Source organism: Danio rerio, chromosome 5, assembly GCF_049306965.1.
Source record: "Danio rerio strain Tuebingen ecotype United States chromosome 5, GRCz12tu, whole genome shotgun sequence".
NCBI lineage: Eukaryota > Metazoa > Chordata > Actinopteri > Cypriniformes > Danionidae > Danio > Danio rerio.
The window spans coordinates 16,894,164-16,921,862 of record NC_133180.1 but is presented as its reverse complement, the minus strand read 5'-3'; the positions used below and the strand labels follow the sequence as shown (position 1 = coordinate 16,921,862).

At 36.7% G+C, this 27,699-nt stretch overlaps 1 protein-coding gene across 3 annotated transcripts in view; it reads left to right on the top strand.

Annotated features, from left to right (window-relative positions):
- The window catches only part of kremen1 (kringle containing transmembrane protein 1), a 127,033-nt gene that overhangs the window by 90,384 nt on the left and 8,950 nt on the right, over positions 1-27,699 (top strand). For all 3 annotated transcript variants that reach the window (XR_012405670.1, XM_009301224.5, NM_001114917.1), the window contains 4 exon segments: positions 17,659-17,783; positions 19,920-20,073; positions 22,797-22,906; positions 23,007-23,229. Coding sequence is in view for 2 of the 3 variants with exons in the window: in XM_009301224.5 (XP_009299499.1) it covers positions 17,659-17,783; positions 19,920-20,073; positions 22,797-22,906; positions 23,007-23,229 (612 nt within the window). In the remaining variant the exon portion in view is untranslated.

The following is a 27,699-nucleotide window of genomic DNA, read 5'->3' as shown; positions in this document are numbered from 1 at the left end:
GATTTTTTTTACTGTCTTTTATTATTTCTTTCACTTATTTTATTAATTTTTTAAATTTTAATCTTTTACTTCTACTGTCTTTATTTATTTTGGATTAGATTATTTATGGGACTAATTAAAATGCACAGTCCATTTCTGAAATAAAGTGCTATATTAAGCAACCTATGAAAATATACAGCCAGCAGTTTTACATTCTTTGACATTTTTTGACCTTTTAAAAGACGTGTCTGAAGTAAATGTACATCTTGCCACATTATATTGCTTTAAAGTTATTAAATTGCTAAATTACTTTCTTGGTAAGTTTAGTGTTATGGCATGTTTTAGATCCTGAAACAAATCTTAATCAGTGGAATTATTGAGTGATGAATCAAACATTACTAGTAATTTGCAGTAGAGAACTAGAACAGAACATGGCGATAACATTTTCAGTAAAATAAATTAATAATAATTATAAAACCAAAATTTTCAGAAGTACAGATAAGTTGCTATATTTTCAATGACTGTTTGTGGATAGTCAACACTGATCTCTTTAATGTGAAAACGGCACTCTGTTCTATCCACATTTAATGTTGAAAATTTTAGTAGTTTGGAATAATAACAGCCAGTGGTTGTACATGCTTCATCGTGCATTTATCAAATGTGCAGGCTAATGCATGATAACATTGCACTGCACATATGTCCCATAGAATTACAGATATGATAAAGTAGCCAGATCCAAGCATTTATATGGTCTTTTTTTTTTTTTTTTTTTTTGCTGTTGAATCATTTTTGCTGTTGGATATTAGAAAAGGAATAAACCACCCCTTCCAATCCAATTGAAATTATATTCAGATTGAGCTCAGTCGGATCAATTAAGTTCCCTGTACATCAGTGTTTCTCAACCACGTTCCTGGAGGACCACTAGCTCACCACATTTTCCATGTCTCCTTATCCAAACACACCTGATTCAGATCATCAGATCATTAACAGTAACTGAAAGACCTGTAATGGGTCTGACAGATAAAGGAGACATCCAAAACATGCAGTGTTGGTGGTCATCTAGGAATGTGGTTGAGAAACACTGCTGTACATGACTGTTTTCAAATATGATTGAACTGTCAATCCAATTCCAAATAGATTAATTGGCTGCATGTAAATGTGCATATTTATTACAACACGAAGAAAATGGCTGTTCTTTTTCCCATACTGTGCAGATGTTCATGAACCCTCTGAGAGTTCAAAAACAGGTGTTATTTTTATAGTTCCTTTTGTCTTTCTAATTCTTTCAGCTCGCTGTACTGTACTTCACGACCTCAGGCAGGTCCGGCGAGGGCTGAGAGATGAGATACTAACAGCTCTTTTCACTGTTAGCTCCTTCTGTTGTGCTCATCTGGCTTCTGAAAGCACTTTAATTATTCTGTTTCTATTGAGAAGGTCTTCCTCCATCTTTAATTAAGCATGCAGTCGCTCCCTGAAGGCCGTGGCGGTGAAAAGCATTGATCTCGGCCTCGATTGTGTCATAATACAGCCTCGGGCATGACTAATGCAATGTGTTCGCCACCTTGCAGATGCACAACATGGGAAAGAATGAAGATGTACAGCAGGGTTCTGTTAAAAGGCCATTACTTTTGTTTGTTTTTCTCGTATGTCGCACTCCGAATGAAGTTTTATTTTTGCGTAAGATGTTGGTAACGACCCCATTGACTTGTCTGTTTGATTCTTTTTGTCTCTCCCAGTGTAAATCTCAAATCTCGCCACCTTGTACTGTAGATGCACAACATGAGAAAGTACAAAGATGCACAGCAGGGCTCTGTTAAAGGGCCATTGCTATTGTATGTTTTTCTCGTATGTCGCGCTCCAAATGAATTTTTTCTTTTTTTTTTGCGCAAGATGTTTGTAACGACCCCATTGACTTGTGTGTTTGATTCTCTTTGTCTTTCCCAGTGTAAATCTCATGTACTATAGACAAATGGGTCATGAATAAAGCACAGTGTAACACAAACAAAAGCCCGTCAGAAACGCCTGCCTCATAAACAAATCTACACTCTCAAATTCCCCCGAGCAGAAAATGAAAGCATATTAATAGTCTGTTTTTTATGGAATGATCCACAACATCAACAAATTAATTTCGTTCCGAAGCAGATCCAGCTGTCGTAACTGTAAAAGAAACAAAAAAAAGCTAAACCAAAACACATGTATTTGGGGCTGGATAAGTGTGTCTGTAACAGGAGGGAGCCTGCCAAAACAGGAACACGACTTAAGTATGTGAATTAATGACAGACGAGCAGATCCAAAAGCAGAAAAGAGGATGTGAGGACGCTTTTGAATGATTTACCAACAAATCACCAAACCCCAGACGCTTAATATAGTCCTTTTATAGGTGTTTTACACCAAACTGTGAAGTGCAGCACTAAAACTAGATAATTGCTGCTCTTTAAAAACACTGCTCTACCCAAACTGCGCTGCATTTCCCTGAAGAAGTGTTCATACTGACAGAAACTGGAAATCATTTTTAGGGTACCTACAGTATGATGAAAATCAACTTTTGTCAGCTGTTTAGACAGAACTGTGTGTAGGTATAGTGTGTCCATTGTAAAATTAAAGTGATAGATCAAAATACCTGCAATTTTTTAGGCCCACTGCAACGTGATGTAGCAGTGTGGTTTTCCCACCCTCCGAATTGATTGACAGCCGCGTATTAACATGTCTTCATAGTAACACTTATAATCATATTCATAAGACAGGACGTGCACGAAGCAACCGAGATTAAAAGATTTGTTCAGCTTTCTGTGATCATCAGCACCTCAAGAATGAGTTTTAGAAATTTAAAAATGTGTATAAAACAGGGCATGTTTGTAATAAATACAGTAAAATCGCAACGGAAATTCTTAATTACAGCCACATGTCAGTATAATTATAAAAGAAAATGCTTCAATCTCAGTTTGTGGACTTACATCAGGTTTTTTTTGTACATTAACATAAAGGATGTCTACACAGCAGTGGATATTAACAGTGCAAAGATAAACGCATGAGTGTGTGTTAACCTTGTAACAATATTATGTGTGACTCATCATTGCAGAAAGGCTTGAATTAAATCCATAACAATTATATAAAGTAATAGTCGGGAAAGTTGGGAGATCTGCTTCATTCTTGTCTGTCACTGTGCTGTTTATCTAATTAAAGGCTACACGCATCTTTGGCCCTGACGCGCCAGTGGGAACGGTGGGCGGGGAGAACCAGCTCATTTGCATTAAAAGGAAACAAAAACAGCTAAAATGCCATAACAGCTCAAATTTTGCAGATTTAAAAGGGCAAAATAAATAATCTGATGGGTGTTTTGAGCTGAAACTTTAAACAAATTCTGGAGACACAGATCTTAAATCTTAAAAGGGGTAAAATAGTTGCCCTTTAATGTAAAATAAAAATTTTATTTTTATTAAACATAAATGTTTCTACATCATGACACAGTGACGAAATTGGAACTTATCCATTTGAACTTAATTGGAAAAACTACATTGAATAAAATTGTTTAATTCAAAGTTTAATGAAACGGAATTCATGAAAAAAAATCTACATTTGAAGTTTTATTTAATATTATTATATAATAATTTAAAGAGTTGTCCATATTATGCATTGGGTTGGGACAACTATTACAACTTCAGTCTAAAATAGTAAAATTGTTAATGTAATTTATTTAATAATTTATTTATTTACTTATTTGCTTTGAGTTTTGTGTTGATATATATAAAGTTAAATTGAATCCACAATAATAATAATAATAATAATAATTCCTACCATTATTATTATGATTTAGTGATGACATTATTTCATTTATATTATTGCATTTTATGTATTTTGATGGATTAATTCTTAAAAGAACATACATTTTTGTGAATTATAGTGAATTATGTAAAATAACCAAAGAACCAACCAAACAAACAAATAAATATTATTAAATAAAAATGGTAAAATACAAATTAAAAATAAAAAAGTAGTCTAATTTGCTATCATAAAATTAGTTTATTTTATTATTTACATATATTATTTAGTAGAATTAAAGCATACTTTTGATTTTTTTTAACTTTTGTTTTTTTAAAACTAAACATGAATTGCCAATATTATTTTGTCCATCACCAGGCCTCCCACTTCCTAAATATCAGAATAAACATTAGCTAATTAAACAGCCAAGTTCTGGCAACAACAAGTTAAATATCTGTGAAACGGAGCAGTAATTATTATTTCAGTGTGCGGTTTCACTGTTGTCCATAATTTGTATCTGCCCACATACATGGACATAATAAAAAAAATGTGGGCATCCCAAGAGATTTTGATTCATGTGCTGATACTGCCAGCCCACCAGAAACATTAAAGCATCCAGCAATAGAAACGCCTACAACAAGCAACAATACAGCACTACATGACCTCAGCAATAAAGAGGCAGTCAGTGTGAAAGCCTCTGGAGAGCATTAGGTGCTGACCAAACTCTAGATGCGTTAGACACACTGATTTTTCATTCTCCTGTCAATTTTGAGGTTTCGGCCTTTTTGGCATTTCAATTTTTTTCAGTCTGATCTTAATAAAACATCCAAAAAACACAAAAAAGAGCCCAAAAAATCTCACTCAATATGTCAATAAAAAGATTTATGACCCAGTTTTTTTTTTTTTTTTACTAAAAAAAAATGTACAAATGATCACATATTAAATTAAATAATGCACTGTAAAAAATATCTGTAAATTAGCTATTTTTCCATATTTTTTTAATCATGTCATTGTTTTTATTTTCCATGTTCATTTGTGAAGTATGAGCATGGCTATTATAAACTTATTTCGAGAGGATCACATACTTAGGATTGACCATGACTGGTCCTGTATTATCACGTGATTTACCAATCAGATTAATCCAAACACTCTTTAAATAAGCAGATTTTCTTACCTTAGTTATTTTCATCTTAAAGAATCTACTCATCCACCCCTACTCCTCCTCTTTAAAGGTGGCACGGCGGCTTAGTGATTAGAACTGTTGCCTTACAGCAATTAAGTCACTGGTTTGAGTCCTGGCCAGGCCAGTTGACTTTTCTGTGTGGAGTTTACATGTTCTTCCTGTGCTCTTATAGATTTCCCCCAGGTTCTCTAGTTCCCGTCGTTAAAGACATGCTGTATAAGTGAATTGATTAAACCAAATTAGCACAGAATATATATGCATTTAGTTCTAGGCTTCCAACGCATAAACACGTGACGTTTAGTTAGCGTCTATCACAGCGTGGTAACTTCCAATTATCTATAATAGGCCCAAAAAACCTACCTGAGCTCAGACTCCCCTCTAACCCTATGAAACAGGAGGGAGCCCCAGGCTCAAGGATAACCTGAGCTCAGGACTCTCTCCCAGGACAGCATGCCAAACATGACTTATTATCAATCATCAGCTAAGTGTGAACTCTTGAAATGCCTTTGAATTGTATTATTAGACTTTGATCTATCTTCCAACAACGTTTTACCTTAAAAAGTGACTTTAATTAATATTTTAATAGTTTAAAGTGATGTATTGTCTGAGTTGGTGTTGTATATAGAAGAACAAATAACATTTATTAAACTGCCAGTACATTTGCCGCTATATTTTATTCATTATTTAAAAATACTTAAATTTTAATGAAAGTCACATTGTTATACTTTGTAGTCGACAGAGCAGAGATCAAGATCCTATAATGCACAACCGTAAATAAAAAAAAAAAAAAAATGTCTGATACAAAAATATTTGCAGTTCTCAAAGTAATCAATTAACTTTGAATGCAAGGTGATAAGTATTACTTTATTTCTTGCATTACAGAACTGTTGTTGTGAAAGTCAAAAGCAACAACCACTAACTGTAGTCAAAAAAAAAAAATACTATTCTTTCCTTCTTAGACTTTACAGACCTGAAACTTGCCTATAGCACTTATTCATTGTTGCTCTTATAGTTGTGTAAATTGCTTCCTTGTCCTCATTTGTAAGTCGCTTTGGATAAAAGCGTCTGCTAAATGTAAATTTAAAATGTAGAAATAACTCAGGGAACAAACATATTGTGGAAGGAAGTTTCAGATCATCCTATCATTACTATTAGTGTGCTGTACTGTTTAATTAGCCCCTTTCACATTAAAGAGTTACTTTACAGCGTTTACTATCCACAAACTGCAATAGAAAGTAGAACATTTTAGCAACTTATCTGTACTTCTGGAAATGTTGGTTTTATTTTATTGTAATTTATGTTAATTTCCAACAATGCTATCATCATGCCCTGTTCTAGTTCTCTAATTTTCAATCATGAATCAGACATGTTTAAAAGGATCTAAAACAAGAAATTAACACTAGAACTACCAAGGTGGTCGTTTTGAAAGGATTTAAAATTTTGTATTTGAATAACTTTGTTTAGGCAAAACTCATATTACTATAGTACCCTGACTTTTCTTAAATCTGCAGAAATAAGTATTTATTTCACACTTTCAGTGTTGTGAAAACTTTGCTCTCCTGTTTGCCTGACAAAGTGAGTTTTGTATCTATGAAAATACATTAACCGTCTAATACTGTGAATATTGATTTGCAATTGAAATAGTTTTCCATTTTTAATATTTGAAAATGCAATTATCCGCAGTTTTCAGTGTCACACGATCCTTCAGAAATCATTCTAATATGCTAACTTGAAGAAACCTTTTTTTTTTATTGAGCTAGAAATTGTAGTGCATTATAAATGGAGATGACGTTTGTGTGTTCGTGTCTTCATATAGCGTCATGTGTGCAGAAATATGAAGGAAAATAAGCCATTTATTCACATACAGTGAGTGACAATTCAAATTGACCAATACCGCCACATGTGGCTCCGCCACGGGACAATGGGATTAGGAAAATGTGTTTAGGTGTAACAACAGTTTGAGAAAATGCCGCTAGATGGCACAATAGGACAGGATGCAAACAGATGGAAATATAAAGTAGCAGTAAATACCCTGCTGGCCTACTTAAAAATGAAGATGAAACAATGAAACAAAGCATTATAACTCCTTCATAAATCATTAAAAATTGTTAACAAGCTATATTATCATTGTAAACTTAAGTGCTCTGGTTTCCCCCACAGTCCAAAGACATGAGCTATTGGTGAATTGGATCAACTAAATTGTCCGTAGTGTATGTGTGTTAATGTGAGAGTGTATGGCTGCTTTTTTTTATTAATTTATTTTAAAAAAGTGCATTAAAGCTGAGATACAACCTGAAAGACGACAATACAACACTTACTGTACCATCACAATCATCAGCACTTTTAACAGTTTATTTTACAGACTTATTATATGCTGTTGTTCTATTGGAATTTTCATTACAAAATGGCCGCTGCGCTCTCTAGTGGCTGTTTCCCAAATCGCACTAGAGTGTCGCCTCTTGGTGATTCTATGATCTTTGCTGCAGGCTTCACTCTGTAGAGTAAAATGCTAGCTCAGATAGTTTTTCACAATTATTAATTTAGCGATATTTGTTAACATTTATAATTATTGATGATTTAGGTTGCAGTAAATTCCAGTAGTGCTATAATTGTTGTCACTTTCACAAATGTGTTAATTTTACAAGTTAAAAAGAGTAAGTACACAAGCTGTGATTGTTTAAAAAAAAAAAAACTGCTCATCAGTGTTATATTTAAAAATAAAATAAAAAATTATCTAAAAGTGTTTGTATTTTACAAATAGTCAGCGATATTTTTCATACAAATCTAAATGGACATATTTCAAATAATGTTTTTGCTGAGATGGCCAGTTAATTTGAGAAAACATTATTTTGTATACTGCATAAAGATGTAGTTTTGAGTTATCACGCAATGTAATATGTTAATAGAACCTATTTATTGTGCATCTGGACGTAATGTTTTGATATAATACACTGCACCTCAGAGAGTAGAGGAATGATGGGGTTACTCTTGTCAGATACTATGCGATGACGTCACTGATATGCAAATTAGTGTTTGCCATCATATGGCAACATTTAGCTACTTTTCGGGCAGGCTTTAGCTACTTTTCATTGAAAATAGTTGACAACACTGAACGCAATGTTTTAGCCTAAATATAGAGAGTTGTACATGTAAAACATATACACCATCTTTTTATGATGTAACAATCACACTAGCCCAGATCATGATTTACTCCAGTGTACATCACTACATATGATTTACTCATGCATAGATTTTGCAACATTCCAAGTTTTAATGACTGGATCCCATAATTCCATCCACGTTTCTCTGCATCGCAGAGCTCTACATTATTCAGATTACTCCTGTTGTTTTCTGTAGGAGAGAGAAAGTTGTACCGGCCTTTGAGCAACATTGTGAATTAATGATGCCAGAATTGTAATTTTTGGCTGAACCGTCTCTTCAAACATTCAGAAAAGACAGACTGTCTTATTAGCAATAACAAGACGTCTCTTTATTATTTCAGCCCCTCTCCCTTAAGTGTATCTCAGCTGTCAGCTAAAAGTGTTCCTGGCAGCGTCTGCTGGGTGTGGCACAGAAACAACTTATGAATGTATTTTGGAAAAAAAAAAAAGAAACACCCACAATCCTCCGCAAAAAGAACGAGGGGGAGAAGAAAAAAATGCACCCCAGATGTCATCTGAATTTATGTCTGTAATTACCTTTTTTTAATAACACAGGGAGAGAATAAAAGAGGGAAAGAGAGAGGCCCTTCTCAGACACGCTTATCCGTTCTTTCTGCCAAGTGCGTTTGCCAAGAACTGCAGCGTTTGATGTTGTTGTGTTTGTTATCTGGGTGTTTCTTTCCTTCTTCCTTTTGTCAGTGTCTCGCTCTCTCTTTTTCACTCGCTTGCTCTGTTTTTCAGTGCTATTATGTCTGCCTTTCTGCTTCGGCGGACTTGTGACACGTCTATCACTCTTGCGTCACCCCCATCAAGCCCTGCAATAACCCAAAATATGAGTTGTGAAGAGCGAGGATGACTCACCGCAGCTGAGATATGATGTGCAATATAAGGCTGGAGACCATCGTTTCTGCACTGAACAATTTTAGAGCACTTCTGAGACTTCAGGGGTATTTACTGTCGCTGTCGAGTGTTTGAAGAAGAGAGTGTCACGCTTCTGAAGAGCAATATCTGGGATGCCGTGATCATTTTTTTTCTGGTGTGTTTGGGTGAAGGCTACCTTTGAATTTGAGCTAACTTCACAATGCTAAAAAGTTTTTATTCTTAATGAATATGATAGTGTGAAGTAGGGCTGCACAATTAGGCAAATGAGATTTTTCATGTGGATACATGTAAAACTAGCTCTGTAATCAGCTGTAAATCTCCAGCAGCTTCTTTTACATGGTGCAGCGTTTACTACGCAGCTCACTGACAAACAGTGTTGGGTAAGTTACTTTAAAAAAGTAATAGATTACAAATTACTGACTACTACTGGAAAATTGTAATCTGATTACATTACGTATTAGTTCATGTAAAAAGTAATCAGATTGCTTTTTACTTTACTTTTAAAACATATAAAATATACCTATAAAATACCAAATAAACTGCAGCTCTTTCATAAATTTCATATTCATTGAATGATATTACAATGGGTTGATCACAGCAGCTTGGTATATTTTAAATACTTAAGAAGTTCGCCCAAAACTTAAAATTTTCTTATCATTCACTTATTTCAAAACTGTTTGTCTTTTTTTCACAAAAGAAGACATTTAGAAGAATAATGGATACTGCACTGCAGTGTTTGGGTGTTCTGTGTTTATCTACTAAAATCTGTTCTTGTCACGTGATTCAAGGTTTTTAACTGGGTGCGCCTGGAAAATAAGAGCGCTCATAATATACGCTCCCAATATGTGCGCACACTAAAGATGCGATATGTGAGCAGCCCCATAAGCAGCTATATTTCTCTTCACATTCAGAAGGTACCTTTACTCTCACACAAAAAATTCAATTTAGGCTATTTAGGCTGAGTCCTCCTAGATTACAAGTATTGTTGTAGAATGATTTCTGTTTAAGTGGTGGAACAAGTTGGTGGTCGAGTTAAAAGCAGTTGAAAGTTCTTTAGACAATAGACATAGACTAAATTTCTCAGCAATATTTTAGTTTTTACACTCAAAGAAATCAAAGTAATGTCCGTATTTCCACTTGAAGAGGCAACTGCTCTAGACAGCAGCTTTTTTAGCTCGTGTTCTCCAGTAATTTAAAAGCACATGCTGATTAATTGACGTTGCAGCAGAAAACGTGATAAATAGAAGCATTTTTTCTTCTAAAAATTATATTTGTAATGTAAGTAGTTCAGTAGTGTAATCAGATTTCACATATTTATAATGTAATTCGTTACATTACTGCATTCCCCAAAATGTAATTAGAATACAGTAACGGATTACTGTGGAACGCCTTACACCCAACTGTGCTGACAAGCTACGCAAAATATTACTGATGATTTAATTGGTGCGATTATAAAATTTAAGAAAATTGTTCTGCAATTTAACAGTTGTTTGCGTCACTTCTCCAAGAATGCTTTGCCATGAAGCGACTATTCCTCTGGCCTTCTAATAATTCTAATAATAAGCCTTGTTTTTAAGTTGCTATTTCCAATTATGATTAAATAAGAGAAACTCACTGCTGTAAAATATGCTTCAACAAAAGAGGTGAAATAGCATAAAAACAAGGTAAACATCGTGGATGCTTAAGCAAGTGTGGCTTTGTTAAAGCTTGGAGTATGTTTTTTAGCATATAGGTAAAACAAAAAACAACATCATGTGGATATTTCATAAGAAAATTACAGCGAAGCAAGCCTAAAGCAATGTATTTCATTCAATTGTTTAAAAAGACCTGGACAAAAATAGTTCTTAGAACTGTTGGTGAAAGTATCCACATTTTAGCATGTTCCACTGCAAGAACTGGGAACAATTTTTTTTAATATCCCACATATTACTTACTTACTCCATTTATATCGAAGTTGATGAAATGGTGTTTCACCTATAGCATGTATTTAGACTGTGGGGGAAACCAAAGCACCCAGTGTAAACATGCAAGCTCTACACAAAAATGCCAACTGACCAAAAATGACTCCAACCACAGGCCTTTTTGCTGTGAGGCTAACTACTGAGCCACCGTGTCACCCCATAATAATAAGTAACATTATTTTAGTTTTTTAATTTTTTATTTTAACAGAAATTAGATAAAATTTGATGAAAAAGTGCATTTCACAGAGTTCCAAAAACTGACCCAGCTACCCACTGCACCACCGTGTCACCTATATCACACATATGGAACTAAATGTATTAATGGTACTAAGTTGGCTCCTACTTTAGAGTTGGGGTATAACCCAGCAAAATAGGAGCTACCAGTAATGTAATTGTGTGCTGACCTGGTAAAACATGCTAGCTGAAACACGAGCACTTTATTTTGAAGTTTTACGAGATACAAATACACATATATCTGTTATCTTTGTCTGTGGCCTTTTGTTCTTTTCTCAGTCATGATGATATGTAGCACTACAAGCTGTCATACAGTAAGTGATTTAGTCCTTTTTGCTCTTACAATAGCATAACGTATGTCTGCATTCCATCTCCATTATTATGAAACCCAACACACAACATAAGCACACCTTGAATCACAAAAGAATCTCCAATTGTAGACGTTGATGTCACTGTTGGCTGGTAAACATGACTTCATAGCTCCTTGAGTGGTAGTGGAGATACAACAAGTAAAATGGGGGGATTTAGTTCTCAGAGGACCAGTCTGATAGTTAATACCTCCAACTACTGTAGCAGGTTCCTTATTAGTGCACTAACTCTACAGCTCATGTAATGTGAGATAGCCATTGCCATGTTCAAAAGATCGGGAAGTCTATTTTGGAATTCCAGCTATTGCTAGAATAAGATTCCAATCAAACCTGTTCTTTCAAATGTAAATTGTACATGAAAGCACCGTGAGTTTTCTTCTTCCTTTGATAGTTGTCATTTAACAGATGAATTTTTTTGCTTGACATTTAACAGATAGTTTTCTTCTAATGTGATTTATGATAAACCGACTCATGTGCCTTGCTCAAAGGCACAGTTGTGATTGTCATCAGTGTTCCTGACCCTCGCCTAACAGCAATCAAACCAGCAACTTTAAAGGTGCTGCATGTAAGTTTTTAACTCTTCTAAAACATAAAAACACCATAATATGTTTGCAGATATTCAAGAAACATGCCAAGTAAACATTCTTGTTTATCTGAAAAACAATGCTGAAGTCAGATATCTTGCTTTAAAAATGCGAGTTACTTGTTGGAACGCTGTCTTTGTTTTTGTTCTTTTAACTCGCCCACTGCCACTTTAGCCACTTATAATTTAGCACCCCGGGTTCTCTTGGTGGAAAACAGCGTATTTCTCTAGTTTATTTAGAAAGGATTCCAAAGGATGCGTCTGTGACTGAAATGGGACCTCCAGTGGACAGTAGCAGACTCCGAAATGAGACACAGATCCAGAGTTCCACACGAGGTTATTAATTAGCAAATAATATAAATATTACGAATGTAAACATTAGGTGAGCAGGTTACATTGTAACCCTGTGTCCTAACAGCACGGTTTGTGACGGGATTTGCAGTGATGAAATTTGGCTATTTGCACCAGACGAAACAAAACAGAAATTTAAATACAGCCACACAGAATATGAGCTCACTCAAAAAATGGTAAAGTTTATAATCTAATTAATACATTTTAAACTACTTTAACATTATTTAATGTAGATGCTGGATCCCTGATATGTGTGGATTTTAAGTCTAAAGTTCAATTTCAAACAGTTTATTTTATTTTCAAGATCTGAGTTAAACTATTTGCTGCCGCTTTCAGTAGTATGTAATAAATGTCATGTAAAATGGCATTCAAGCTCTCATTCTTAGCACTAAAAAAAGCACATAAGATGTACCTGAGGTTATCATTAGCTCCTTTCACAAAGTAATATCGATAAATCTCTGGAAAATGACTGGAACGACTTTAAATTCAATTCAAAAAAGCACTGTTCACACAGGCGAGAATGTTCTGGTAATTTTCTGGAAAAGACCAGTCACACATCCAAAACACCGGTAAATTCTGACATCATTAACCAGAAATGAGCTTTAAATGGCAGCACTTGTATTTATAAACATAGAAGGGGTCTAGCTTTTTTGTTGATGGTTTTACTTTTGTTTAAAGCTTTATCATTTATGCGGCTGCTTTGTCCCAGAGGCATCCTAAATGTTACAAAGTTGATGAAAGCATATAGAGGAACACTTTTGCATGTCGAGATGTACATAATATGTGTGTGTGCTGAAGCTCACTGGCTGCTTTACGTGCACACACGTTAAGTAACTGAAGCAGAATTCGAAGGTAAACAAACAGCAGTTTTTCATAAGCATTTTATTGATAATTTTTCTCACAGTTGACATTAAGAAGGAGCATGGAAATGATATTTGACTAATATCTAGCAGCTAAATGTGTCTGGAAAAATGTTCGAAGACTTTTATTTTCATAAACAGAGCAGATGTGAATGTGTCTGAATGTTCTGATTGGCTGGAGTAGACGTCTCACGTCACTGCATTCTAATCGTGAGCGCAATCTTTCCAGCAATTTTCCTTCTGTGTTCACACAGTGCAGCATTCCAGTAAATAACTGGTGATGTTACAACTTCTCTTACCGGAATATTGCTGGAACAAATTTACCGATAAGGGCCTGTTCACACATGATCCCTTTCCTGGAAAGTCTGTATGTGTGAAAGGGGCTATTTTCAGTTTTCTGTTGTTCACCTGTGAGAAATAAAAGCCGTTTCTAATAAATCAATTCGAGGAGTTGGTTAGAAAAGAAACTCCTTTTAATTTGGTGAATATTCCTTCTATCGCATGCCATTGCTTTTAATAGAACACTCACTCCTGTTAATCCTGGCAACCTCTGCTTGAGTTTGTTTTGATCCAGGAGTGCAATACCTAGTTCAACCACTGGGTGTCAAATTTACACTGCACCTTTAAAAAAAAACACTCAACAGATATTTCATCTTATCCCTGCACATTATCAAAAAATCACAGTGTTTTTTCTGAACTATTTAATAATTTTACACATTTAAGTGGTGGGATTAGACACATTCCCAACTGTGTTTAATTTAAGTCTCCAATTCTTTCCATGTTGAGATGCAGCCCTGTAAAAAATTAGATGTGTGTGTGTTGCATCTTTCCATTGTGAAATTGTGTGCCGTATCTGGATGCGAGCCAGTCTAAACGAGCCACATTAACACACGTAATGCCATCGCGCTTGCCAGCCCGAGTGCCTTATAAAATCTTCAAATTCCACTCAGCACTTTGAAGTCCGTTGCATTACTTTTTAAAGCATGGATATTTGCAGTTGTTACCCTTGTTCAGCAAGTCTTTACTGCGTGAGGTATGTTCTGTGATTCTCTTTTGAAGTTTTCGGAGGTAAGTTAACTAAAAAAACATGGCGCTGTCTAAAAACAGCAGCTGTGTTGGTGAAAGAGATGAGCCCTTTTTGTGCAGGGGGAAGCAAACGCTGTGCGTGATGAGAGGTTAAGGACAGATAAATTGATGGTAAAGTACAATCACTCTGTCAGAAGCAGAAGACCTGCAGTCTTTAATCTTGCATGAGCCCCGGAGAGAAAAAAAACTGTCCGGCTTTCAAGTTCAGAGCTGTTGCCATTGAAGTGGCAAAAGAAATTCTCTCTTTTTCCCCTCTTCTCCAGGTATGCGAGAGTGAAAAATTAGATTCTACTCTCTGCAAAAGCATATCAGTGTAATTAAGGCTTTTGTCCTCTATCTAACGATCATAATTACATGCAGTCTTCCGTTTAATTTCCACCCAGAAATTCCTTGCTTGCAGCGATGGATCATCTTCAGATCCAGTCCACTTGAACGGGCCTATGTTTGACTCGTCGCAGCTCATGTGGACATTGTTCCAGATTTATGAGTGGGAGGAAACACAGAGCGCTGCAGTTTGTGATGTTTTTAACACTCTGATTAATGAGAGGAACAGACGGCGGATTATATTGTACATGTCTGTGTTTAGACAAGCTGGAAAGTTGTAGAATTTGTACAGTCTTTGTCTTCTGAACTCTTCGTATAGCCGTTTAAAATATGCCGATTTTTAATTATGTTACATTTGCATAAAAATTTAAAATACTCAGTGGTTAGCACTGTCGCCTCACAGCAAGAAGGTCACTGGTTTGAGTCCCAGCTGGGCCAGTTGGCATTTCTATGTGGCGTTTGCACTCTCCCTATGTTCACTTGGGTTTCCTCTGGGTGCTCCGGTTCAACCACAGTCCAAATACATGCGGAATAAGTTATCTGGGTTAGTGAGATTGGCAATAGTGTATTAGTGTGTGTAAATGTGAGAGTGTATGGGTGTTTCCCAGTACTGGGTTGCCGCTGCATAAAACATAAGCTGCAATAGTTGGCTGTTCATTCCACTGTGGCGACCCCTGATAAAATAAGGAACCAAGCTGAAGTGAAATGAAATTATTTGAACCTTATTTTTTTCATGTAAATATAAGTGTGTGTTCATTAAACAGCATAAACTATTGAAGTAAAACACTTTTGCGCAGACACAGTGAGCTGGAATGTGTGTATACTCTGTATGTGTGTGTGTGTGGCCTGTTTAAGCCTTAGCGTGTATCCCTTTGAAAACAAAACGAGTCTTTGTATGCTGCGAGATGAACAAGGCCTGTGCGAGTCTGGACTCGTTTAGAGATGTTCATGAGGAGCTCTGGAGCTCAGTGTCTAAGAGCGAGTCTCTTTATCTTTATCACCAGTCTGCCATCAAACCTTTCACTTCAAGCAACACTGTCATCTTCAAAACCATTTCAGTAGAACAGATACAAACACATTCACACAAATGAATCTCAATTATGCATTTTTTTTTGCATGAAAGGAATGTATTTGTGTACGCAGATCCTCTTGCTAAATGGTTTGTATAGTGTTCTAAAGGGTTTTTTTTATCTCTATGTAGTTGGTTCTATGATTAAAGGTGTCATAAGCTGCATCCCAAATGGCACACTATACACTATGCACTCATGCACTCATGCACTATGTACTTATGCACTTACACACTCAACAGGATAGTATATGTATGTAGTGTTGTCCCAAATGGCACACTAATGTTTTTTTACTAAACGGAAATTCAAACGGTTTCCCTCAGCTGTACTTACACATGCGCAGCGCGACCAATTTTCAGAATAGTTCAATGTTTTCCACTGTGTGGATTAATACTGAATGTGTGTTATTATTGGGGTTAGGGTTAAGAGTAGAGTAATATGCTGGTGTTTAACCGCATTGCTTTAATGCATTCCTGCATTGGGCTCTCACATACTCTGTGCTACTTCGTAACCATGGTGGGCGTTTCTTTCTGTCTTGTGCTGAAACCTTTCGGCCAATCACAACAGACTCGGTCATCGGACCAATCACACAGATTAGTATCACGCAAAGGAGGGGTTTTGGAACAAATGAATCATTGAACAAATCATATGGGAGTCGTTGGGATAATTAGGTAAAAATAAATGCATATTATAAGACAATGAAAATGTTTTTTGACCTTGCATGAATATCAGCCTGTTGTTGGAGTCCCCTAAACCAAAATATGACCTTCTGTAATGCATAACAGGGGCTCTTTAAGTAAAAAAAAAAAAATCTGTTTATGAAAATGTACTTTTATTTTGTAATCCCTGTAATTCTTTTTGAGGATTACAATTGATTGTTACTAATGTCAATTAGAAACAGCTTGTGGTTTTAATCTGTAACCTTCCTGGTTCAACATGGACATGGGCTGCGTCCGAAACCGCATACTTCCATACTATATAGTATGCTAAAATCAGTATGCGAGCCGAGTAGTATGTCCGAATTCATAGAATTCGAAAATCAGTATGCGAGAAATACCCGGATGACTTACTACTTCCGGCAAGATTCTGGAGTGCGCATCCCATGCACGCTGCGCTATCCCATAATGCCCCACGAGAGAATTCATGAATGGAAGGGAGGCGACGCAACTGACGCAGGTAGGTCATGTGACCATGACAAAATGGCGGATGTAGTACGTCCGAATTACATTAATACTTTTCACATTCATACTGTATAGAACGTACTTTTCTAACGGCCGAGCAGTACGTTTAAATTCAAATGCAGTACCTACTGAGTAGTAGACGGTTTCGGACGCAGCCATGGTCTTTATCTGGTTGGCAACTGGTGCTATTTAGGCAAACACACACACACACACACACACACACACACACACACACACACACACACACACACACACACACACACACACACACACACACACTTGACACTAAAATGCACTTTTAAACATTTTCTAGATTCCAACACACTCAGTCTGTCTTTTCCCTCCTGACCTCTGTTCACTCATTGAGTTCATTATTAACAAAACCCCCAGAATCCATCTGCACATTCCCCAAGGATGAGGTTTTAGTCACATAGAGCGCTCCCCATCAGGCCATGCGTGCTGTTTTAATCATAGTTCATAAAACACCTCAGTCTTTAACACACGTTTCCAGACCATTTACCGGCAGAGAGAACTTAATGATTTGCAAGTGTGTCTGTGTTACTGAATTTAATAGTGGCTGATGGTTCTATATTTTAACCACATTATGTCTGTGTCATGGTTTCCAGTGATTTTTATGTTGTATTTTTTTCATTGATAGATTTCTTCTCTTCTCTTTTAGTGCCAGGTAACCTGGGCTGTTTTAAGGACAGCGGTGATCCGACACCTTTATCTGGAAGCCACCAAACCTCCACCAAACTGACCATTCAGAACTGCATCAGCTTCTGCCGCAACCAAAGATACAAGGTATGAATTTAGGTTTCATGAAAATAAAAAAGAAAGTTTTTTACATGTTAGTATTAGTATTGTTAGTTTTCAAGATATCTATAAGCTAGTGTGCTCCAAAACAGTGGCAAAATTCGCATTTAGAAGATATAAAAGATGTTTGTCACTTCCACCTAAATGGATTAACGGTTTTATTCATGTCACCTCATACTTCATCACATCCTCATATTTCTCATCACATCATAACCAATCAAATGCTCTCTAGTATCTGACATGCCCCGCCCCCTTCAAGACGCTTCAAATTTGTTTTTCAGTTGATGCACTTAAGCTCAACCACTCTCACTGGCAGAGCTGTGATGAAACAAAACATTATTGGCTGCTTTTTAAAAAGGGCAGGAGCTACTCTGTCTTACCCTCTTTTCGTATTTTGGTTGTGATTACGTCAAACATCCAATAAAAATGCATATTTTAAAGCCCTTCATGAGACCTTTAAGGGAAATACAGTCAATAGCATGTGATTCAAAGCAAAAACATAGTGATCATAGCAAATTTCCAGAGTTTTGATTGGAAGTGATTTCCTCCTTGTCATTTTTATTATTTTTTATTATCACTATATTTGGCAAATTACAATAAAATTGAGTTATTGTGTGGTCATATACAGTGCTCAGCATATATGAGTATAAACCTCTCATTTAAATGAAAAATATTAAATACAAAATTTAAAAAGAGAAAGAAAAAAAAATAAATAAATAAATAAATAAACATATATATATATATATATAATTTGTTGACATTTTACTCAAAAAAAAAAAAAAAAAAACAACCCGGGCTCATTGTGGAAATGTAGCCCCGCGGACATTTCTGGAGACCGCGAAATACGTCCCGGGAGGTACGTATTCGAGCAGTTTTTGTTTTCGTGAATCCGCTAGAGGCCGCTGTGCGCACTTTTTCACATCTCGGACGCCTCTCAGGAGCCCGCGCCGTGCGCGCCCATGCTGTTCTCGCGTGAAAAGCTGCTGGAGGCCACTGTAGCGGCCATCAGTCCAACTGACTGGCTGAACGACTGAACGATCGACCGCCCTCCTCCTTCCCTAAACCCAAGCGACGATTTGCAAAAGCCGCCCAGAAAAAAAAGCAAAAGCCCTCGTTTGATTTTGACCGCGTTTTCAGATCTCGCCCCGTTGCGCTCTCTCTTTTGGATCTCGCCTCATTTGCTTTAATTTTTTTGGATTTTGTTTTTCATCTTACCTGAGTTCTGGAACCGCTCTTCCCCGGACTCGATCCCGGTCGTCGCCGTGGCCAGCTCCTCCTCCCTCCAGGCTTCCGCTCTGCCGACGTAACGCTGCGAGCTAAGCGGACAAACTGGTTGAGGCAGGAAAGCCCTCCACATGGAGGCGAGCCGTCAGCCGGCGAGCGCGAAAAGGAGGACCGGATCGGCGTCACACCGCCCCGTAGCGTTCGCTCGATAAAAAAAAAAAATGCGGCCATACGTACCTCCGGCCACATAAATCGCGGTCTCCAGAAACGTCCGCGGGGCTACGTTTCCAGAATGAGCTTGGGTTGAAAAAATTGTTTTAATAGAATAGAATAGAATAGAATAGTATATAACAATATATAATGTATATTTGTATGATCAGCCATTCTTTTACATATATTTTAATCTGGTTTGTCCCAGAACAAGGTCAAAATATGTTTGTGCTTTAATGTTTGCATAAATATATACAGGGTATATGTTACACTGAAGGGCAATGGAACATTATCTTAACTGATATTTTAATGTCATAATTTACCAAAATATTTTACTTGCACTTATTATGCTTTCTATGTATATGAAATCTCTTTTGTAAATGTGATTCAATTGACCTTGAGCCTGATATTTGTGCTGATTAAAATGCATAAGAAGGACCTCTTGGAATTGTGTTTTTTCCCCTGACTTGTTCAATTTATTTATTTATTTTTCAGTTAATAAAATGACTCAGCTAAAAACACACAAAAAAAATCAATATTTGTTCTAGATGTAATCATGTGCATCAACTTGCGTAGGAAGAAATCAATAACACATATTGTATTTTGCGTCCCTTTCTGATTGCCCTCACCCCAGAATTGTCCTGGCATGAAGACGAATTATGAGTTTCTGATTCGTATGTGTTTTTCCAGCTTGCCGGGATGGAATCAGGCTATGCTTGCTTCTGCGGCGATGACCGTGAATATCACCGTCACGGTGATGCTCCGAACACAGAGTGTAACCATGTGTGTTTTGGAGATCACACTCAGCCGTGTGGAGGAGATGGACGCATCATCGTCTTTGACAGTACGTTTTCAAACCGTCATGACCTGTGCAGGGGACACAAAGCACAAAGTGCCCCTATTATGCTGTTTTAAAAATTCCAGTAACACTTTACTTGAAAGGTTGTTCATAAAGGTGTAATAAAACCTTTATAATCAATGGACAAAAACAGGTTGTGATGTATTTGTTTATGCCAAGTTGTCATAACAATGTCAACTTTGCATTTGAATGTCTTAACTGAGTAAATGACAGTTGTTATAAGCGTGCATAAAATCTCATCCACATGTGTCATGTCATGATTATAAAGGCTTCATGAAAGTCTTTCGAACACTCCCTTCAAGTAAAGTGTTACCAATGTTTCTGATTGTGTTTTGAGGGTCTCCTATAATAACCTTAAACCACTCCTGAGTCACTAAACTTACATCTTCCCATGAAAATATGAAGGTGCATCACCATCAGTGTCTGAAATGGTTTGATAAAGAGTCCTGTCTATTTACACTCCGCCTTTCCAAGAGCCTGCTCTACTCTGATTGGTCTGATGATTTCAAACTACTCTGAATGGTTAGATGACGCCAACCTGATTTTACTAAATAGGACAGGTTGCTGAATTAACATCTATGTGTGTCCTGGAACAACATTCCAATAGGCCGATTAAAATTAAGGTATATGTTAACCGTTTGTCAAGTTTAGGTGTATGGTTAGGTTTATGCACTTCTACATGATCGTTTTCCAACTATTATTATTTTGGGAGTAATTTACAGTTATGGTTCGGTTTAGTTGTAATCAAAATTATCTTCCAGGATCAACGTACACTCACCGGCCACTTTATTAGGTACACCTTACGAGTTGGACCCATTTTTGCCTTCAGAACATGTCTTAATCCTTTGTGGCATAGACTCAACAAGGTACTGGAAATATTACTCAGATATTTTTTTTCATATTGACATGATAGCATCACACAATTGCTGCAGATTTGTCAGCTGCACAACCATGATGCGAATCTCTCGTTCCACTACATCCCAAAGGTGCTCTATTGGATTGAGCTCTGGTGACTCTGGAGGCCATTTGAGTACTGTGAACTCATTGTCATGTTCAAAAAACCAGTCTAAGATGATTCACACTTCATGACGAGGCATGTTAAAAAGGCAGTCATCTACTTCTTGGGTGGCATTAAAGGGTTAGTTCACCCAAAAAAATTAAATCATGTAATTATTATTATCATATAATTAGTAATTATTCGCTGTAAAGTTGTTTTAATCCAAAGACCTTCGATCAATGTCAGGCAAAAATTAAGATATCTTAGATGAAACCCAAGAGCTCTCTTGTCCTCCATAAACAGCAATAGAGACCAGAAAAGGAATCAAAATTATCCAGCTTAATCAGCTTATCCAGCACATTTTTACGCAGCGGATGCCCTTCCAGCCTCAACCCATCTCTGGGAAACACTCACACACACACTTGTACACTACAGACAATTTAGCCTACCCAATTCACTTGTACTGCATGTCTTTGGGCTGTGGGGGAAACACCCGGAGGAAACCCACGCAAAAGCAGGGAGAAAATGCAAACTCATTAAAAGACAACTGTGCACAAAGTTATTTTTACAGTTTTGCCACAAAAAAAAAAAAGGTTCTCGAAACTGCGTATGATTACAATTGAACCACAAATGTCACATGGAATGATGTGTTAACTATGGAGTTTGGAGTTTCTTGAGTTTGAAACTCTCTGGACCATTGCAGTCTATGGAAGATGAGGGAGTTTTCTTATTTCTTCTAAAATATTAAAATTTTTGTTTCAAAGTAAAAAAATTTGGATTACTCAAAACTAGGATTAGAAGTAATTAACAGAATCTTAATTTTTGGGTAAACTAGCCCTTAAAGGTGCAGCATGTAAGTTTGACACCCAGTGGTTGAACTAGGTATTGCACACCTGGTTCAAAACACATTTTCACTCGGCACCTCCACTGACGACTCTAAGCAAGAGCAGGATGCCAGATTGATAACACCAATAGGTGTGTGCCTGACTATCAAGCCTGAAGGCTGATTTAAACCGTGTTCTAACAAAAAAAAAAGAAATGGCACACGGCAGATGGAATATTTTCTATATTATATTCCATATTAAAATGTAAATATTGTCGTGTTTCATCTGGTGCAAATCTCATCACGTAGTGTGCAGTTGCAAAGTAACCTGCCCACCATATTATTTGCAAATTAATAAAACCATCCTATGGAACTCTGAATCCAAATCTCATTTCAGAGTCTGTTACTGTCCACTGGAGGTAACATTTTCGGTCACAGATGCACACTTTGAGAAACTTCCTATCTAAATGAATTAAATACACTGTTTTCCACCAAGCCAACCTAAAATGTACTTATAAAATCAAGAGGTGCTGAAATATGATTAGCTAAACTGGCATTGGGCGGGTTTAACAGACCAAAATAAAACAGACGGTCCAGCACAGAACACAACTTCAAAGCAGGATATCTGACTTCAGAATTGTTTTTCAGATAAACAAGAATGTTCACTTGCCAAGTTTCTTAAATATCTGCAAACATATTATGCTATTTTTATGCTTTAGAAAAGTTAAAAACTTACATACAGCAAAGTTTTGCTAAATGAGCAAACTATTTTTTTTTAAATGTGGATTGCCTCATACTCACTAAAATGCAATTCCAATTTTTCCATTTATTTTAATTTAATTTTGTTACTTTGTTAAAAACCTAAAGCTCTTCACTCTTCTCCCATAGCAAAAGTAGGTGCTTGTGGAGGAAACTTCACATCACCTTCAGCAGTGATCTACTCTCCCGACTTCCCAGGCAAATACAGGTCTGGCAGTGTCTGCTACTGGACCATTCAGGTACTATTCATCTTTTAATATCCTAAAGGAGAAAGAGCTCACTAGAGCCAAAATACATAATATGTATCTGGCATACTGACAGCTGTCTTCACTCTTCCAGGTTCCAGGTTCTTCTGTTATTCTGTTCAACTTTACTTTCTTCAGTATCGTGGACCAAAAAGACATGGTGGAGCTGTTGGATGGTAAAACCAACCAGGTTGTGGCACGATTTGACGGCCGCAATCCTCCACGGGACATCGTGAATATCACCGCAGACTTTGTCATTTTGTATTTTTACTCCGATAGGACAAATGAGGCACTGGGGTTTTCTGTTGTTTATCATGGTGAGAATTTATATGATTTGTATTTAATGACATTTAACTCAGTTTTTACATTTTGGTCATATCACTGCATGCAATGTAATAGAACATTCTCTATCTGCTTAAAATGTTTAAAAGGGGTCAATAAAATTGGAGAAAGAATAATACTTTTAGAATAATGCTTAATAAAACCTAATAGCATTCATAAAGGCATTGACACTGCAAAAAAATGCTTTTCTTACTTACATTTTTTAATTGTTTCTAGTCAAAATATCAAAGCATTTCTAAATTAAGAAGGAAAATAATATTGTCTTATTTAAGAAAGTCAAAGTCAAGTCAAAGTCAGTTTTATAGTCAGTTTAAGCACATGTACAGGACATACAGAGAATCGAAACTGCGTTACTCTCAGAACCTAGGTGCCTAGCATGTAATATTAATACAAAAAGTAGAATTTTAAAAAGAAATTAATTTGACAAATAATATGTCAAAATTAAATAATCAAATAATATGTCAAAATTAAATAATCAAATAATATGTCAAAATTGAGTGAATATTTCATAAAAACAAGTCAAATAATCTTGTTTTTCCTTTTGACAAGATTGGTAGAATAATCCCCACTGGTAGATTATTTTGCTTGTATTAAGGGGGGAAAATAATAATATTTTAACATCTTTTTTTTCAGTAAAGTATAGAATAATATTTCATGGATTGTTTTTTTACAATGGTCTTTTTTTAATTTAGCAATTTTTTTAACCTTTTTTCAAAGCTATTTTATGTAAATATTTTCATACACTGATATATTATCATACACTCACCGGTCACTTTATTAGGTACACCTTATCAGGCACACTAGTGCAGGGTTGGACCAGTTTTTGCCTTCAGAACTGCCTTAATCCTTCGAGCCATAAATTCAACAAGGTACTGGAAAAATTCTTCAGAGAATTTGGTCCATACTAACATGATAGCTTCATGCAGTTGCTGCAGATTTGTCAGCTGCACATTCATGATGTAGGTCTCTCGTTCCACCACATTCCAAAGGTGCTCTATTGGATTGTGATCTGGTGACTGTGGAGGCCATTTAAGTACTGTGAACTCATTGTCATGTTTAAGAAACCAATCTGAGATGGTTCACACTTTATGACATGGTGCGTTATCCTGCTGGAAGTAGCCATTAGAAGATGGGTACACTGTGGTCATAAAGGGCTGGACTTGGTCAGCAACAATACTCAGGTAGGCTGTGACGTTGACACATTGCTCAATTGGTACTAGTGGGTCCAAAGTGTGCCAAGAAAATATCCCCCACACAATTACACCACCACCACCAGCCTGAACTTTTGATAGAAGGCAGGATGGATCCATGCTCACATGTTGTTGATGCCAAGTTCTGACCCTACCATCCGAATTCTATTTTCCAATTTTGGTGAGCCGGTGTGAATTGTACCCTCAGGTTTCTGTTCTTGGCTGACAGGAGTGGCACCCGGTGTGGTCTTTTGCTGCTGTAGCCCATCCGCCTCAAGGTTTGATGTGTTGTGCGTTCAGAGATGTTCTTCTGCATACCTCAGTTGTAACGTGTGGTTATTTAAGTTACTGTTGCATTTCTATCAGCTGGAACCAGTCTGGCCATTCTCCTCTGACCTCTGGCACCAACAAGGCATTTGCGCCCACAGAACTGCCACTCACTGGATATTTTCTTTTTTTTCCAGACCATTCCCTGTAAACCCCAGTGATGGTTGTCCATGAAAATCCCAGTAGATCAGCCGTTTCTGAAATACTCAAACCTGCCTGTCTGGCAGTGACAACCATGCCACGTTCAGAGTCACTTAAATCACCTTTCTTTCACGTTCTGATTCTCGGTTTGAACAGCAGCAGATCATCTTGACCATGTCTACATGCCTAAATGCATTAAGTTGCTGCCATGTGATTGGCTAATTAGAAATTTGTATTAATGATTAGATGGGCAATAAAGTGGCCGGTGAGTGTATGATGTCTCCATTATTCAGCAAACATGCATTAAATAAAGTTTGCAAGTAATGATGTTCAGCTTTAGCATCAAAGGAATACATTTTGAACAAATAAATAAACATCTTAACTCTTATTAAACTCTTAAACTCTTATTATTATATTTATTATTACAAATATTAAAAGGAAACTTCTTCTAAGACAAAAAAGTGCAATTAAATTCAGTAGATCACAAAACTACTCTATAGCCCAATAACTCAAATAATCTTTTTAAATACTGTGTAAATAAAAGGTTGTATATATTGTTGACTTTTGCAGTTCATCTTGCAGATATATGGCATTAAAATTATATATCAAAGCAGAAAAAATCTGTCATTATGTTTCTAAATGTCATCAAACACACTCAGTTGTTGTGTGACTTAAAAAACAGAGAGTTAATATGTATAGGCAGTGCTCTCTGGATGCTTTTTGGTCATATCAATACAATTTTCAGGCAAGCTGTCACTTTTCTGCTGTTTTGTTTTTGGGAGGCAGAGTTCAATAACCACAATCTGAGGAAGAATAAAAGGGAGTGGGAAGTATAAAATGGAAAAAAGCTTTTTCTGAAAGAAAAGGTCAGCGAAGCAAATTGGCTTTCACTATTCATAGAGCCTTTTTTCCCCTGCAGGCAGAGTTCGATTCAAACACCGCACACTGCGTTTATATCTGCGTCTAAATGAAAGACGTGATGTTATTTTGAAAGAGCTGAAAAATTTCTCTCCATAATGTCCGGGGGGACGTCAAAAGTGATGTTCTGCATTTTAATCAGGTGATGCATATCCGAACAAGCCATGCTTTTGGCTTGGTTGTGTTTCGTTAGTCGATTACCATAATAGTACAGGGCTGTTGAATGCTTGATTCTGATTGGTAATGGCCATAGTAGTATATGCAGTTATTTTTAGATAAACAAACAGCTGAAGTAGTTCCAGGCAGGTCTTGACTGCATTACATATCCCTACACTTAAGGGTTTAAGTAAATTCACAGCCTACAACAGCAAAAAACGTTCTGGATAAGATGTGTAGGAATCTGATTGTACACAGAAAATTGAAAGGCAAAGTCGAAATATTAATAGTGGAAAGGAATGAATAGATTTTCCCAACCTGCAAATATTAATCGAAAACCAAATATAAAAGTGGACATTTAAGCACTTTAACAATGTGACCAATGATTAAATCTTAGATGAATATCTACAATATAGATGTAAACATTGCCGAATTGGAACTCTGACAAGGACATGACTGTTTTAAATGACTGAAAAACATTTACTAGTGCAGCGTATTGATCGCAAGTGCACACAATTTACAGTTTGTGATAATATCTCTGGTTTGTTCTGTTTATATGTGATCCAAATATTCCTAGCTTGAAACAGACAGAAATGTAAGCGGATTATGCTGCATATTTATGGAAACCTCAGGGTAGCTGCCATTACTGCTCATTGTTTTTTGCCCACCTGGGGCCTCATGTGTCAACGTTGCATACGCAGAAAAACTTTGTGTACGCCAGATTTCACCCTTACGTTTGGATTTACTAACGATGAAATGAACATGAGAATGTGCGTTGGTCCACGCCAACTTCATGTCAGCCGTACGTGCATTTCTTGTGTGTGTTGTTTATTTCCATTGGCGACTCCTAGAGGCAATTGTGTTAAATTGCACACTACAAAGTATCTTTGAGCCGTGCAATGACAGCTATATTGGACGGTATCATCCGCATGTCTAGCAGGTATATAAGGTTTTCATAACATGTAGTTTACCAGCCAAACATTAAAGCACAATTTGCAGCGATCGCCGGTTTTCCCAATCTAATCGGAGCGATCGACTGCACGCACATTGCTATAAAGGCGCCATCTGAAGATGAGTTTGCATTCGTGAATCGGTAACATTTCCATTCAATAAATGTGCAAATAAAATGTGATGCTCAAATGGGCTTAACATAATACACACACTTATTAATGATTCCTACTTGTCTTCTTCGTGATGAAGAGTAGGCAAAATCTGATATGTATTGGAGGAAAGAAGAATGAGTTCATCAGACGCTGGATTCGAACCGAGTTCATGATCAAATGTGTCAAAACATGATGCCATGTGCTTTACGAGCACGCTCTCTTTAGTCATGTTGTCTCTGTCAATCAAACGGTGATGGATGGGAATCAATCAACTAGCTCATTCCAACGAGGTGTGCTATTTGCTCTTAGCTTAAATAGACACTACAAAATTTTACACCTTTACATCCGACCATTTCTTTTTTAATTCACTCACAGTGCAATGTTCAGACCCCACTGCTTTTGCCATTGCTTTTTTGTTTGGTTTTGCCAAAGTAGCGTCATTTCCATATTTATTAGGAGGAGGAGGCAGGGAGGGGTTTTGCACTCGAGCATGTGCGCTCAGTTTCACGTTAAGTCGGATGAACAAAAAGAATATGCGTGGGATTTCGCGTACGAAGTGTTTCATACATCTGAATTTTTTACTGCGTACGCACATTTACAGCTTTGTACG